The 12,474-nt window shown below is 41.5% G+C and overlaps 1 protein-coding gene across 1 annotated transcript in view; it reads left to right on the top strand.

Annotated features, from left to right (window-relative positions):
* The window catches only part of SUSD4 (sushi domain containing 4), a gene marked incomplete at both ends in the record, with an annotated part of 74,414 nt that overhangs the window by 61,726 nt on the left and 214 nt on the right, over positions 1-12,474 (top strand). The window contains 3 exons of the mRNA XM_081997143.1: positions 8,504-8,695; positions 9,205-9,349; positions 11,023-11,405. Coding sequence (XP_081853269.1) covers positions 8,504-8,695; positions 9,205-9,349; positions 11,023-11,405 — 720 coding nt within the window. The remainder of the gene's footprint in view (positions 1-8,503; positions 8,696-9,204; positions 9,350-11,022; positions 11,406-12,474) is intronic.

The raw sequence follows: 12,474 nt of genomic DNA, 5'->3' as shown, positions 1-12,474 counted from the left end.
TTTAGGAACCAGCTAATGTTAAACTATTATTAAAATAGGCTTGAAACTAGCTTTATACTGTTTTGTTTAGGCTTATACAGCTGGTGCTAGTGATAGCAATTTTCAGCAAGATGGTGTTTGTCAAAGCTAGACCAGAGAAGCAGCTTTTCATTAATTATTTAATTCATTTCACACTTTGTAGAAGGTGAAAAGTGCTTCCCACTGTGTGCATGTTGAAAGGCTTACCTTGCTATTGTAGCTGGTATAAAATTACCTGGGATGATGGTCTAGGGGCAGAGCAAGCAGCCTGGAGCCATGAGACCTGGGGTATGTGCCTAGGTACTTGAACATTGATTTGTTGAATGGTTGAGAAGAAGTTGCTTAACTTTTAGGTGTCTTTTCAGAAGAAAACATGTAAGTGGCATTGTGAAGGTTAAGTAATTGAGAAATTAGATTGAAAAAAATTTGGAACTTATTGCTAAGAGTATAGTATTTGTAATAATTCTTGCTGTAGGCTTTCAAGAAATAAATTTTCTGGCAACTTCAGAGTTCAAAATAAGCATCTTCTATCTTCATTACTTTAAGTTGTGTCTACTGTTAGGCTTAATGTGAGTCAGCGTCATGGAGCGGTGAAAGATTTACTGCTGTGTGATTAAAGTTGGGCTCTGAAAATGAAATCAAATGCAATCCATTGTTGACCCTTACAACAGGTTTTCTCCCAGCTGGAGCCAAACAAGTAACCTACTGTAATGTGGTAAACATCCTGCAAATCTGTAATTCATCCTCCTCTCTCATGTATTTGGATCGAAGAGAAAGACTAATCTTGTCAGCTGCTAATGTCACATTTGCAGTGCCTGACTCCATGATGTGGGGTAGCACGTGGTGAGTGAAGAATCCCCCTCTCACAGGGAAGGGTGTTGGCTTTGTGACCAATGTAAATTTTCAGATGATGTGCATCATTTTCCAGCTCAGTTAGAAATGCAAGATGGGAAGAAAATGGAATAAAAAGAAAAAGCTTTGTGGATATAGAAGCTTCTTTGTTTAAAAAGTGGTTAAGGAATTGGGGGAAGATCTTTCTGGGAATGCTTTTTATTGTCTTTGATCAAAATATAACTTTTTACTCAAAAGGTTCTAATATACAGATTTTTTGGAGGCTATTTTGTTCTTACCTTGTTTCCCTATTTGAAGTACACTAAGATGGCACTTAGGCACACGGTTTAGTGGTGGACTTGGCAGTGTTAGGTTTATGGTTGGACTTGATGATCTTAAAGGTCTTTTCCAACCTAAATGATTCTATGAATCTATGATTCTACTTTGTATGTTAGGGCTCACTTAGTTGTTTCCTTTAACCTCTCTATTCTGGTATTACTATTACAACAAATTGCTGTTGTTTGCTGTGGGAATAAGTAATCAGAAAAGTTCATCAAAGCATGTCTTAACTTTCAAAACGCAAATTCAATGGCCTCAAAGTTTTTCTCACTTGTTCCAGTACAGCTATAATATGCACTAAGTCTCCCTTCACAATGCTGACATAATTTGTTATAGGAATGTATCATTAGGAGATCGTTAAGCTGATGTTCACAATAAATTAAAAGTTACTCTAGTAATGCTTCCTGTTCTGCTTACATTTCTGAAGAGTTAAGCATCTGTTCTAGACTGAGAGGTTTTGACAGGGCTTATTTTAAAGCAAGTGGGTTTGCTACTTCCTTCCTTTTACAAACCTCTTAATTTCTTCCTCAAGCTCTCAACAGGGTGGTTGAGGCAAACAGTTTTTCTTCCATCCTATTTACAATACTGGACAATTTAATGGAAATTTTTGTTTTGCAATTTTAGAATTAAAATTCTTTTGGTTTTTTTACATTACTATAACTTGAAATCTAAGGATAGAATAGAAAAATCCTTTCTTAATATTTAAACTATAGAAGTAATAGAAGTAATTTCCTTTGCCTCCTCTTCTTCCTGTTGGCCATCCACTCCCCCTTCCCTCATGTATTCCTTATTTGATATTGCACTAGAAATAACAATTTTTGTCTACCAGATTTTGTCTTGAGATCTTTTTGGCTAACAAATCAGTAAATTCTCTAAACAGTATAGTGTCTTTAGAGTTTAAAAATCCACAACTAACAGCTACTTCTTTTTGAACACCACTGATTTATTTTCTTTTTGTTTGTTGTTTTTTACAAATTCATAACTATTAAGAATCAACTGAATATAGGATATAGGCATTACATTCCCCTGCATACTGACTATCTTATAGCATGCTGTTATGTGTATGTGAGAGGATGAGGAGCTTCCAATTACGGCTCTGTACTGTGCAGTGCAAGTGTGATTCATGTACTGGTAATACCTGTGGAATGGCCAGGTCTGTCAGGTGAACTGTACAGGAATTGTTGAGGTATATGAGAGAAAGGTTTCTTGGTTGAGTATTTATTTTAATCTGAAGGGTGATGACACTGAAGTAACCAGGGAATGCAGTATTTATTTGCACAGTGTTCACAAAGCAGCCAGAAAAGGAACAAACATAATCTTCACCTTCTATGTGCCTGTTAAAATGTATTTTCAGATCCTAATACCAAGCATGTGTTTGTATGAAGGCAATATATGGAAAAGGATCCTTACTGAGGCCCCAGAAGCCAACCAGTAAAGCCAAAGCCTCAGGTCACCCTAGATGGGAAGAGACAGACATGCTGGGATGTATATTGCCGTGGTCTCATGGAGAAAATCATGGCTCGAATTAAACATTGGTTGGAATGCAGTAGCCAGAGATGACAGGTGTCCAGATTTCTGATGTTAATTAGTGTCCTGATATGTACAAGACCAACAACTGAGGGTCACGAGAAGCTCTTGTTCTCTTCCAGTTTGTGCTCAAACCAGACAGTGTGTCCACCTCTCTGATTACTATCATAGAATCAAGGTTGGAAAAGACCTTTAAGATCATCAAGTCCAACCGTTAACCCAGCACCACCATGCCCACTAAACAATGTCCTGAAGTGCCACGTCTACACGTTATTTGAACACCTCCAGTGATGGTGACTCCACCACCTCCCTGGGCAGCCTGTTCCAATGCTTGACCACTCTCTCGGTAAAGAAATTTTTCCCACTATCCAATCTAAACGTCCCCTGGCACAACTTGAGGCCATTTCTTCCTGTTCTATCGCTGGTTACTTGGGAGAAGACACCAACACCCGCCTCACCACAACCCCCTTTCAGGTAGTTGTAGAGAGCGATAAGGTCTCCCCTCAGCCTTCTCTTCTCCACACTAAACAACCCCAGTTCCCACAGCTGCTCCTCATGAGACTTGTTCTCCAGACCCCTCACCAGCTTCGTTGCCCTTTGGACACATTCCAGCACCTCAATGTCCTTCTTGTAGTGAGGGGCCTAAAACTGAACACAGGATTCGAGGTGTAGCCTCACCAGTGCCGAGTACAGGGGCACAATCACTTCCCTGCTCCTGCTGGCTACACTATTTCTGATACAGGCCAGGATGCTGTTGGCCTTCTTGGCCCACCTGGGCACACTGCTGGCTCATGTTCAGCTGGCTGTCATCCAGCACCCCCAGGTCCTTTTCCACCGGGCAGCTCTCCAGCCACTCTTCCCCAAGCCTGTAGTGTTGCATGGGGTTGTTGTGACCAAAGTGCATGACCCAGCACTTGGCCTTGTTAAACCTCATACAGTTGACCTCGGCTCATTGATCCAGCCTGTCCAGATCCCTCTGCAGAGCCCTCCTACCCTCCAGCAGATCAATGCTCACGCGCAATTTGGTGTCATCTGCAAAATTACTGATGAAGTACTCAATACCCTCATCCAGATCATTGATAAAGATATCAATGAGACTGGCCCCAAAACTGAGCCCTGGGGATCACCACTTGTATCTAGCAAGATACACCAGTGCTTTCTCCACACATTGGAACTGGCAGGTTTTTATCTATGTCTTTCTCATCATTAAAGTTCATCTTAACCTTTTTCTCTGCATAATGAGCAGGCATTCACAGTGTGTTTGGAAGAAGCGTTATTTTTGATTAGGTGCAAATGTCTCTAACACTGTCCATCCCTGTGTCAAACAGAAAATGGCTGGCTTTGCACTGCACTGCTAACCCAGCGAACCAAGCAACTAATGTCCTACATGAAAGGCAGACCAGTAGCTAGAGAAAAAAACATACTATGCAAAAAATCAAAGGTGGAAAGTAAGTTTCTTGCTTACTCCTACCCCTTTTTTATAAGTAAGTGCCCTGTATTTCAAGATATTTTTGCTTTTATTTTTTGGCTCATGTACAAAAGCTGGGCAAAACCTGAATAATTTACCTCCTGCGTACTTTGACCAAAGACTAAACCGACTAGCCATTGAACTGATTGACTAAAAGAAGGGATTGAGCATTGTAAATATCTGTAACTCCACTGTTATGTCTCTGCTAGTGGCTTTTAAAAAGTGAGGGGACATCTTTATTCTGTGCCATCTATGTTAATTGAGAATATGCTAATACCAAAAGATCTTCCCTCCTATAGTTCCAGTGCCAACAGTGCAGAGTTACTGCAGCATCCTGTGGGCAGAATTTAAAAAGCTTCTTGACCATAATGGGTAGGAAAAATTACTGAGTGAAGCCCATTTATTCCTCCAGTGCCTGGGCAGTAAGCGCCCACAGTCTGCATCACCCTCGCTGTGACCCTGGTCCAAGGGATGTGGCTGTTGCACTGTGGAGGCTGCGATTGAAGGGGCACGCCGTGGGGCTGACCTGCCTTTGCCTTTGCTCCAAGCCAGTATGTGACAGTGTTTTTAACACAAGGCTTGACTCCCCAGGTTTTAAGCTCTTCCTGAGCACGCTAATCTTTCATTAAAATAAGTCAGAGCAGAAAGGCCATAGTTTATCTTAGAGGAGAACACTCGGCTCTCCTGAGAGCAGGAGAGGAAGTCCATCAAATCAAATTAGGAACTCCTCCCTTCAACTTCCTTGAGTAACAGGCATCTTGAGCATCCCAGAAGGGATTTCTTTGCCACATAAACACACTTGTTCTTTCTTTTTGATGAACAATTCAGATTTTCAGCCAAGAATGTTGAGCTGTGAAGTTCCTGTAAGTCTCCTTACAAGCTGTGGCCAATTGCTCTACAAAGACAGATCCAGAGATCCAGGATCATGTGCTGCAGAACCACCAGCAGACACAGCCTGAATTCTGTCCATCTCTCTGACAAGCTCCAAAATTAAGGACACATGCACGTGATCTTTCAATGCTGGTTGTCAAAAGATACTACTGAATTATCCATGCTAGATGTTGTAATTTGTGCACTGAAGTCTCAAAATCCTTACAAAGTGAAGATGCTGAAAGCTATTGGTAGTAAAGATCTGGTGTCATATTTAAGAACAGCACCTAGGGCCTTTTTTAAGCTGTGAGAACTTCCTGAAGTAGAATTCACTTGTTTCTATGATTATTTATCATTCATACTGCTGTGGGCTTTGACAGTGAAAAGGTTACTTGTCAGACACACTTTTATTTTAATCAGTTTGTGGCTATTTTCATTCTGTGTTTGATGCATTTTCCTGAAGTCCATGGCCTGTAATACGCAAATCTAATTAGGGTTGATCACTGGGAATGCTAGAATTTTAACTTTCCTAGAAAACTTCAATGGGCTTAAGTTTCCCACCAGAGTTTTCCTCCATAGTTGATCTAGCACATTCCTTTAATCTGTGTAACTAGCATCATACACTGGTATCCAGCATAAATAAGGGATCTGACCCTTTAAGATGACTAGCTCTGCACTAAACATCGTCTGTCTTTGGGAGCCAAGAGTGTTCAGCAGCCCTCCAAACTTTCATAATCTTGCTTTTCTGTGATCAAAACTAAGGCCACTTCATGGCTGTCCTTCCACTGACTTTAAGGGATCTTGGGCCAGGATGACCATGGGAATGGAACAAGTTGAGAAAGGGACCGGGTGTATGACTAACTGCCCAGAGCTCAAAGTGAGTTCATTTTTGGTTGTTTGTCATGTATGTCATTTGACTTGATTTGGAAAAAAAGGCTCCAAACCTGCGCATTTCTGATTGTACATGGGGACCAGTTTGCCCATGCAAATGTTGAGGGATCCTGAAACTGGATGAACATAAAGTTCATAGGAGGTGGTGAGGGATACCCCAAGTGAATTGAGAACCCCTGACTCTGACAGTCCAGTTAGCATAAGAATGAAGCACTGTTTCAACTGAGCTAAACGCCCTCATTTTCAAACCTGCTCCGCTGCATCTGCTGGTTCTAAGAGTGTTTAATGCAAGAGCTGTTGGCAGGTACGATGGCTTAAAACATGTCTCTAATTCATGACTAATGCTCAGCAGTGCATTAAAGAAATGTTTGTAGAAGTTTCCAGGCAGCACCAATATGAGCGTTTCCCTTGAAATATGGAGGGTGTTAGTGGAAGGGGTGGCACTGTTTTTTAGCACTGGGGACATATTCTACACAAGGAGTGATGCTCTTATTTTCAGGTTTTATAAAATACAGCTCCCTATCTGGGTTGCCCCCACAGTGTATTGTTTTTAATCTGCCGGGGCAATGTGTCATTCCTGAGCTGATCCACATTGCTGGGATACCAACTTTGAGGCTTTTTTTATTCAGCAGGCTTCTTTGGCCCTTAATGACATTAAGAGGTTAGGGATGAGGCAGCACATACATTGCTGGAGAGGAAAATTTGTTTCTCTGAGTGTTGCTCTTTGTGATAAGGTGTGCTCCACTTGCTCATTGCTAGAAAGGTCCTGGGCATCTACACATCTCTTGCAACTTGCCATAGCTGGGCAAAACTCAGTTGCAAAGAAGCTTAAATTGCTGTTTTCCTTTGTTCTCATGCTCTAAGTGTAGATAATAAAAATATACCAGGTTTCCCTATGGCAGGCCAGAATAGTTGCTTTCACTGATCATTTTCTTTTTACTAGAAGAATGATTCCTGATATGGACAAAAGGTGCTTTCCTACTATTTCAGCCTGACCTTTGCCCTAGTCTTAAGAAAATTGTTTTCAAACTTGAGTTGACTTCCCAGTAAAGCATTTCTTTCTTGTGGGCCCAGAGACTTTGGAAAGTATGCAGAGTATTGAGGATGTGAATTTTATGTGAATTACTTGCTCTGATTTCGAGTTATTATTAAGCCTTGCCAGTGAAAATGCAAACAAAACCATGTCTCCAGGGGATGGCGAACAGACATTGCTGCACATTGTAATCAGCTTCTCTTGAAGATTCATTTAATATCTTGTGTATTTTTTTATGAAATGCATTATTCATGTAACAAGATTCACAGAGAGAAGCAGCTGAATTGTAATTTCTGGGAAGATTCTTCTTCTGAGAAATGACATTTTCATTATTTAAATCAATGCAGAAAGTATTGGATGCATGAGGGAGGCATGAAGAGAAGGGAACAGCCTGTAGATGGGGCACTGAGCCAGTTAGTTGCTGCCTCTGAAGGGAAATAAAACAACCCATCCAGCTAACTGAAGGCCTTTTTGGGTCAGTATGTAGCCATCTGAGACATCATTACACTTTGTAGGTTTTTTTTTCCCCTCTGTGTTAAGAGCACTTAAGAAAATAGTATCAACTAACACTTACTAGGTGGAAATATTATGAAAATACTGCTTGTGAGCTGCTTTCCCCGCTGCTGTTTCCTAGAGCGCTCCCTCGACTCTCCATTGCGTTCATCTGCCCAGCCATGTGAGAGGTCATTTCATTTCGTTTCAGGGTCTACAATAAAAATTGCACATGGTTATATTGCAATTCCGTCTTCTTTACCTAACCTTATGTAAGCCACTGTACTTAATTAACACAGGCTCAGCCTCTGTTATATTTATACCACCTCACTCCACCAGCAATCCCACTGAGATCAGTAGGGCTGCTCAGAGATAACAGAACACAAATAACACCAGTAGAGTCTGAGCCCAGCTTAACAACATTACAGTGGTACAGACTGTAAGTATTAAGCAGTATTGCTGTGCATCTCCTGCTGCATAGTGGACAGCAAATTCATTTTTAAAAGTGAATGTTTAGGAATTTAATTAGTGCATATAACCATTTAATTATGTTAATGAAACAACAAGTAGAATGTTACAGCTGAATTTGCGATGCTTCATAAGGAGAGGGATTGTCCTTATTTTGCCTGTCCCCCTCCAGGCCCGTATGGCCATCTTACAGGCATATGTGTCCCCTTTTGTTTTCTTCCCGCTCTCCCCTTCTCCCAGAGGATGGGAAGCTTCACAGATCCCACCTCTCAGGCCTTTAAATAAGCACGTGACAGCAGAACTTGCTGGTGTTGGTGAGAGCCGAAAGCAACCCCTCCGGCACATGTTGCCACCAGGGAGATGATGCATCCATCCACCGGTGCAGATGGGCGCCTGGCCTCCCAGCAGCAGCAGTCTGGTACCACTGAGATAAAACCCAAGACTGCAGGGAGCCTGAAAGGGAGCCTGCAGTGTGCCCTGTGTATTTTGACATATGCTGAAGCCACCCAGCCGTGGGTTGCTGGCATTAATGTCCTTCTCCTTTTCTCTTTGTTTATTTGCCCAAGTTTGTCCACTACCTCCAATGGTGAGTCATGGAGACTACATCTGCCACCCAAGGCCTTGCGAGCGTTACAACCACGGGACGGTAGTGGAGTTTTACTGTGATCCTGGTTACACCCTCACCAACGACTACAAGTACATCACCTGCCAGTACGGAGAGTGGTTCCCCTCCTACCAAGTATACTGTGTCAAAACAGGTAAGGGAGCAGCAATGGCATTACTTCTACCCTCTTACAGTCCCTCTCTTTTAGAGCAGATCTCTAGGTCTGTAATGCCTGGTGAACTTAATAATGAACTTATGAATCTGTTTCATGCTTAAGTGATGAACGTCATTGATTTTAGATACTATTAAATGCAGTATATTTTTATTTCTGAGATCCTGAATGATCCTAAACCATTTCAATAGTTAGCTCTTCAGTATATTTTGGAACATCTTCTGGATATTTTTATATGTATATAAGCTAAATTCATGATTGCATGTCTAAAAAATAAAGTCAAGGGGATAATGCAAGGTCCAGCCTCTGTGGCAGCTTACTGTTAAGGTTGCTTTTGGTATATGGTGTTAGGTTCATGTGTATTTATTTCTACAACATACATATAAAAGATCTTTTCTCCTAACTGGCATTGACGAGCATTGTTGAAGTATTAATACAAAATAACAATTGTAATAATCAAGCCCAACTCTTGTATTGACTTTTTGTTACAGAACAAACCTGGCCAAATACACAGGAGACTCTCCTGACTACATGGAAAATAGTGGCGTTTACTGCTACCAGTGTTTTATTAGTACTGCTTCTGGTTATTTTAGCCAGGATGTTCCAGACCAAATTTAAGACACATTTCCTTCCAAGGTTTGTCTTTTGTTTTTGTTTTTTGTTTTTTTTGTTAAGATTGAGGACCTTGATTCAGGTTTTTCTCCTCGCCAAGGAAACAGAGCGGCTCACCAGCCTTGCAGATACCTTCTTCTGCTCTGAGCAGAAGTTTCTGAACCACCAGTGTGGAAGGGCACCCCCAGAAACCTGCAGCAGTCCTTTCTGCAACTAAGATAAAAGGCAAAGTTTGCCAGATTCACTTTGGGAGTAATTACAGCTCTACTACTGAGAATTGCTGCTTCTGCATGTAAAAATAGCTGACAATATTTTTAAATACTCATTTTCAGGTGCTGGGGGAATTAATTTTTTAACTACTGTAGACTTAGTAATGTAAGTTTTAAGAAATAATTTCTTTTTTCTCTATGGACAAATTCATATTAAAAGTTTGCTTTCCCTTCATAAGCATTATTTTCATCACGGTTCATAAACATCTCCTACATCTTCCTTTATTTCCATAAAATACCATGCAGCTATGAGCATTTGTCATTGATTCTCACAGAACTCCTCATGAGACAGGCAGGTGGGTATTATTATTATCTTACAACTGGAAAACCAAAGGCAGGTGTGCAGAGTTTTAGGCAAAACTAGTACTATACTGGGGTTTAAACTTGCTTCTAGTTTTCAGTCTGCTCAGTTTGCTATGGACCTTGACTGTGTGACTGCTTCTCTCCTGCTCTTGCTTTTTCTCATGCCTTTATTCTACCACATGCAGAAAACAGAGATGGAAAAACTGTATGTCAATAAGTACATGCAGCAGAAAGGACTTGGTGATCTTAATGTTAAAGAAATGTGTGCATAAAATTATACAGATTGTATATAAATTTACACATTACTTATATATACATATATGTGCATATATGCAGTATATGGGGAGTAGTATACATATATGTATGTAACTAGGAAGATCTTTAGGGTAATGGGTTGCACCACAGATAGCTTTATAGTCCATATTCGTCTAGCTTATTGAAATAGCTTTCTGTCCTCTTCTTTTCAGACGTTTTCAAGTCCTAAAGGTACCTGGGACCAATTCCCTCCTGCTAGGACTCTACTGTGATTTAACTGGCTAAAAAACAGATACTTTAGGGTTTAACAAACCTTCCTGATTAATAGAGAGACTTTATTTAAAAAAGAAATCAGCTTAATACTGTTTAAGGAAGCCTTCATCCTTTGAAAGTAAGACCCGAAGGAGGCCACAGATCTGGCCACCAAAGCTCTGTCATCCAGCAGTAGTCATCCCAGTGCCTGTTTACATGGACTGTAAACACTTTTGTGCTCTAGCACACATCTTTCCAGGGGTTCAGACACTTCTGACTGGTGAACTACATCTGTGATCTTACATCCGTGATACTTACTATGCACAGCACAGCAAATGGTGCTTCTTAGCATTTCCAAACACCTGCTTTCCTTCCCTTCTTGAAATTTTTCTTCACATTATTATTTTCATTTTTCCTATTGTAACAGATTCCACCTGATTGTCAACCTGAACAGAGTTTTGCAAACCCATGAAGCAAACATTTCTGTGAATGTTGATGACCCTGTAGATTCATTTTGCATGATTAGAAAGTGCTGTGTTTACTTAAGTTCAGCGATTGCTCTGAGGTGCTTCTGACGTGCTTCTGCTCTCTGTGATAACTCATCTGTGTTTGACGTAGAGGCAACCAGGAGGGCTCCATGGGTGACCCTGACTTTGTGGTGGTGGATGGTGTTCCTGTCATGCTGCCTTCCTACGATGAAGCTGTAAGCAGTGGCTTGAATGCTCTGGCACCCGGATACTCAGCTACCACAGACCAGGGGCATATTTTGCAGACAGAAGATCAGAATCCTCCTGCTTACCCAGGCCCCAGGATTACAGACACACTGCCTAGCGAATTTGAGACCTGTGACAGTAGGTCAGGCTCCTCTGAACTGCTCCAAAGTTTGCACCCATCCCCAGCGTGCCAAGCCGCAGCGCTTCCCAGTTCAGATCGAACTGATGAATCCCATAGCACTGTCGGGAAGGCTGCGTCCATGAGTCCGCGGATCGATATTGCAGATGGTGAGTCTTGCATAGGTGTAATAGGTGAGTCTGTAAACAGGAGCCATCATTGGTTTGCACTGTCAGAGCAGGAATAAACCCAGCTGACCTGCTCCTATGTTCTCTATGTTTTTGTCCACATCTTAATTTGGACATGTTTTAACCCATACTACTCCATGGTCATAGAGCTTCGTGTCTGTAATATGTCCTTGATAGCTGTGGTGGAAGGGATTTGAATCCCAGGACAGAAGGTTCCTGTCCAGACCCCATAACAGCAGTCTCATCAACAGGGATGTCAGCAGGCACCTGTGTACAGCAGCGAAGCCAACCATCATTTTGCCTGCATTGGTCTGTTCATCTGCTCCTCAACTCCTACACTCACAACTCCCTCACATGCCATGGCTTTCACAGCAAAGAACAGGATTTTCGTCTTAAAATGGAAAGCAAATCATGTTTTCACACTAAGCCAAAATTAGAAGCCTCTATTAACAAGCTTACGGTGTCTGCGCGTAAAGCAAACTGTTCAGTCTAAAGCATGTATGCCATTAAGCCATGGACATGGGAGTTGCAGCGTTAAGAGGAATGTACCCATACGACCATGTATGAGAACGGAGATTGCCATATATTATCGTCTGCATTTCAATTGAACATGAGCATGCGTTGATATCGTTTCATTGAGTTCTAACGGAGCTGGATGATGTGCTGCTCAGCATGTTAAGGAAACTTGATAGCTTCCCTTGGAGACATTTAAAAGGAATAGCTCTGATCCTGCTCTCCATATTCACTGAGAGTCACTAGGCAAAGCAATCTCTGTGTGATTTATCAGTAGCAGAGCTGAAGCCCAGTGTCCTAAATTCAGTGTGGGTAAAGGTCTTGGTGGAAGACGTCTTCTTGCTTCATAGCGTTGGGGCTAACCTGTGATGGCATCAAAAGGGGAGGATGATAGCTAGAAGGAGGAGGGAGAAATTATGATAATGCCAGCAAAAGCCTCTGCCTAGTCTGAATGCCAATTCAGTAATTAATGTAGTAGAACGCATTTAGGTTTTTTGTGGGCCTAACTTGTTTTAGAAAATCTGGGTAGTTTTAGTAG

Source organism: Phaethon aethereus, assembly GCF_964289735.1.
Source record: "Phaethon aethereus genome assembly, chromosome: 3".
In the NCBI taxonomy this organism is placed as follows: domain Eukaryota; kingdom Metazoa; phylum Chordata; class Aves; order Phaethontiformes; family Phaethontidae; genus Phaethon; species Phaethon aethereus.
This window is presented reverse-complemented; position numbering and strand designations above follow the sequence as displayed.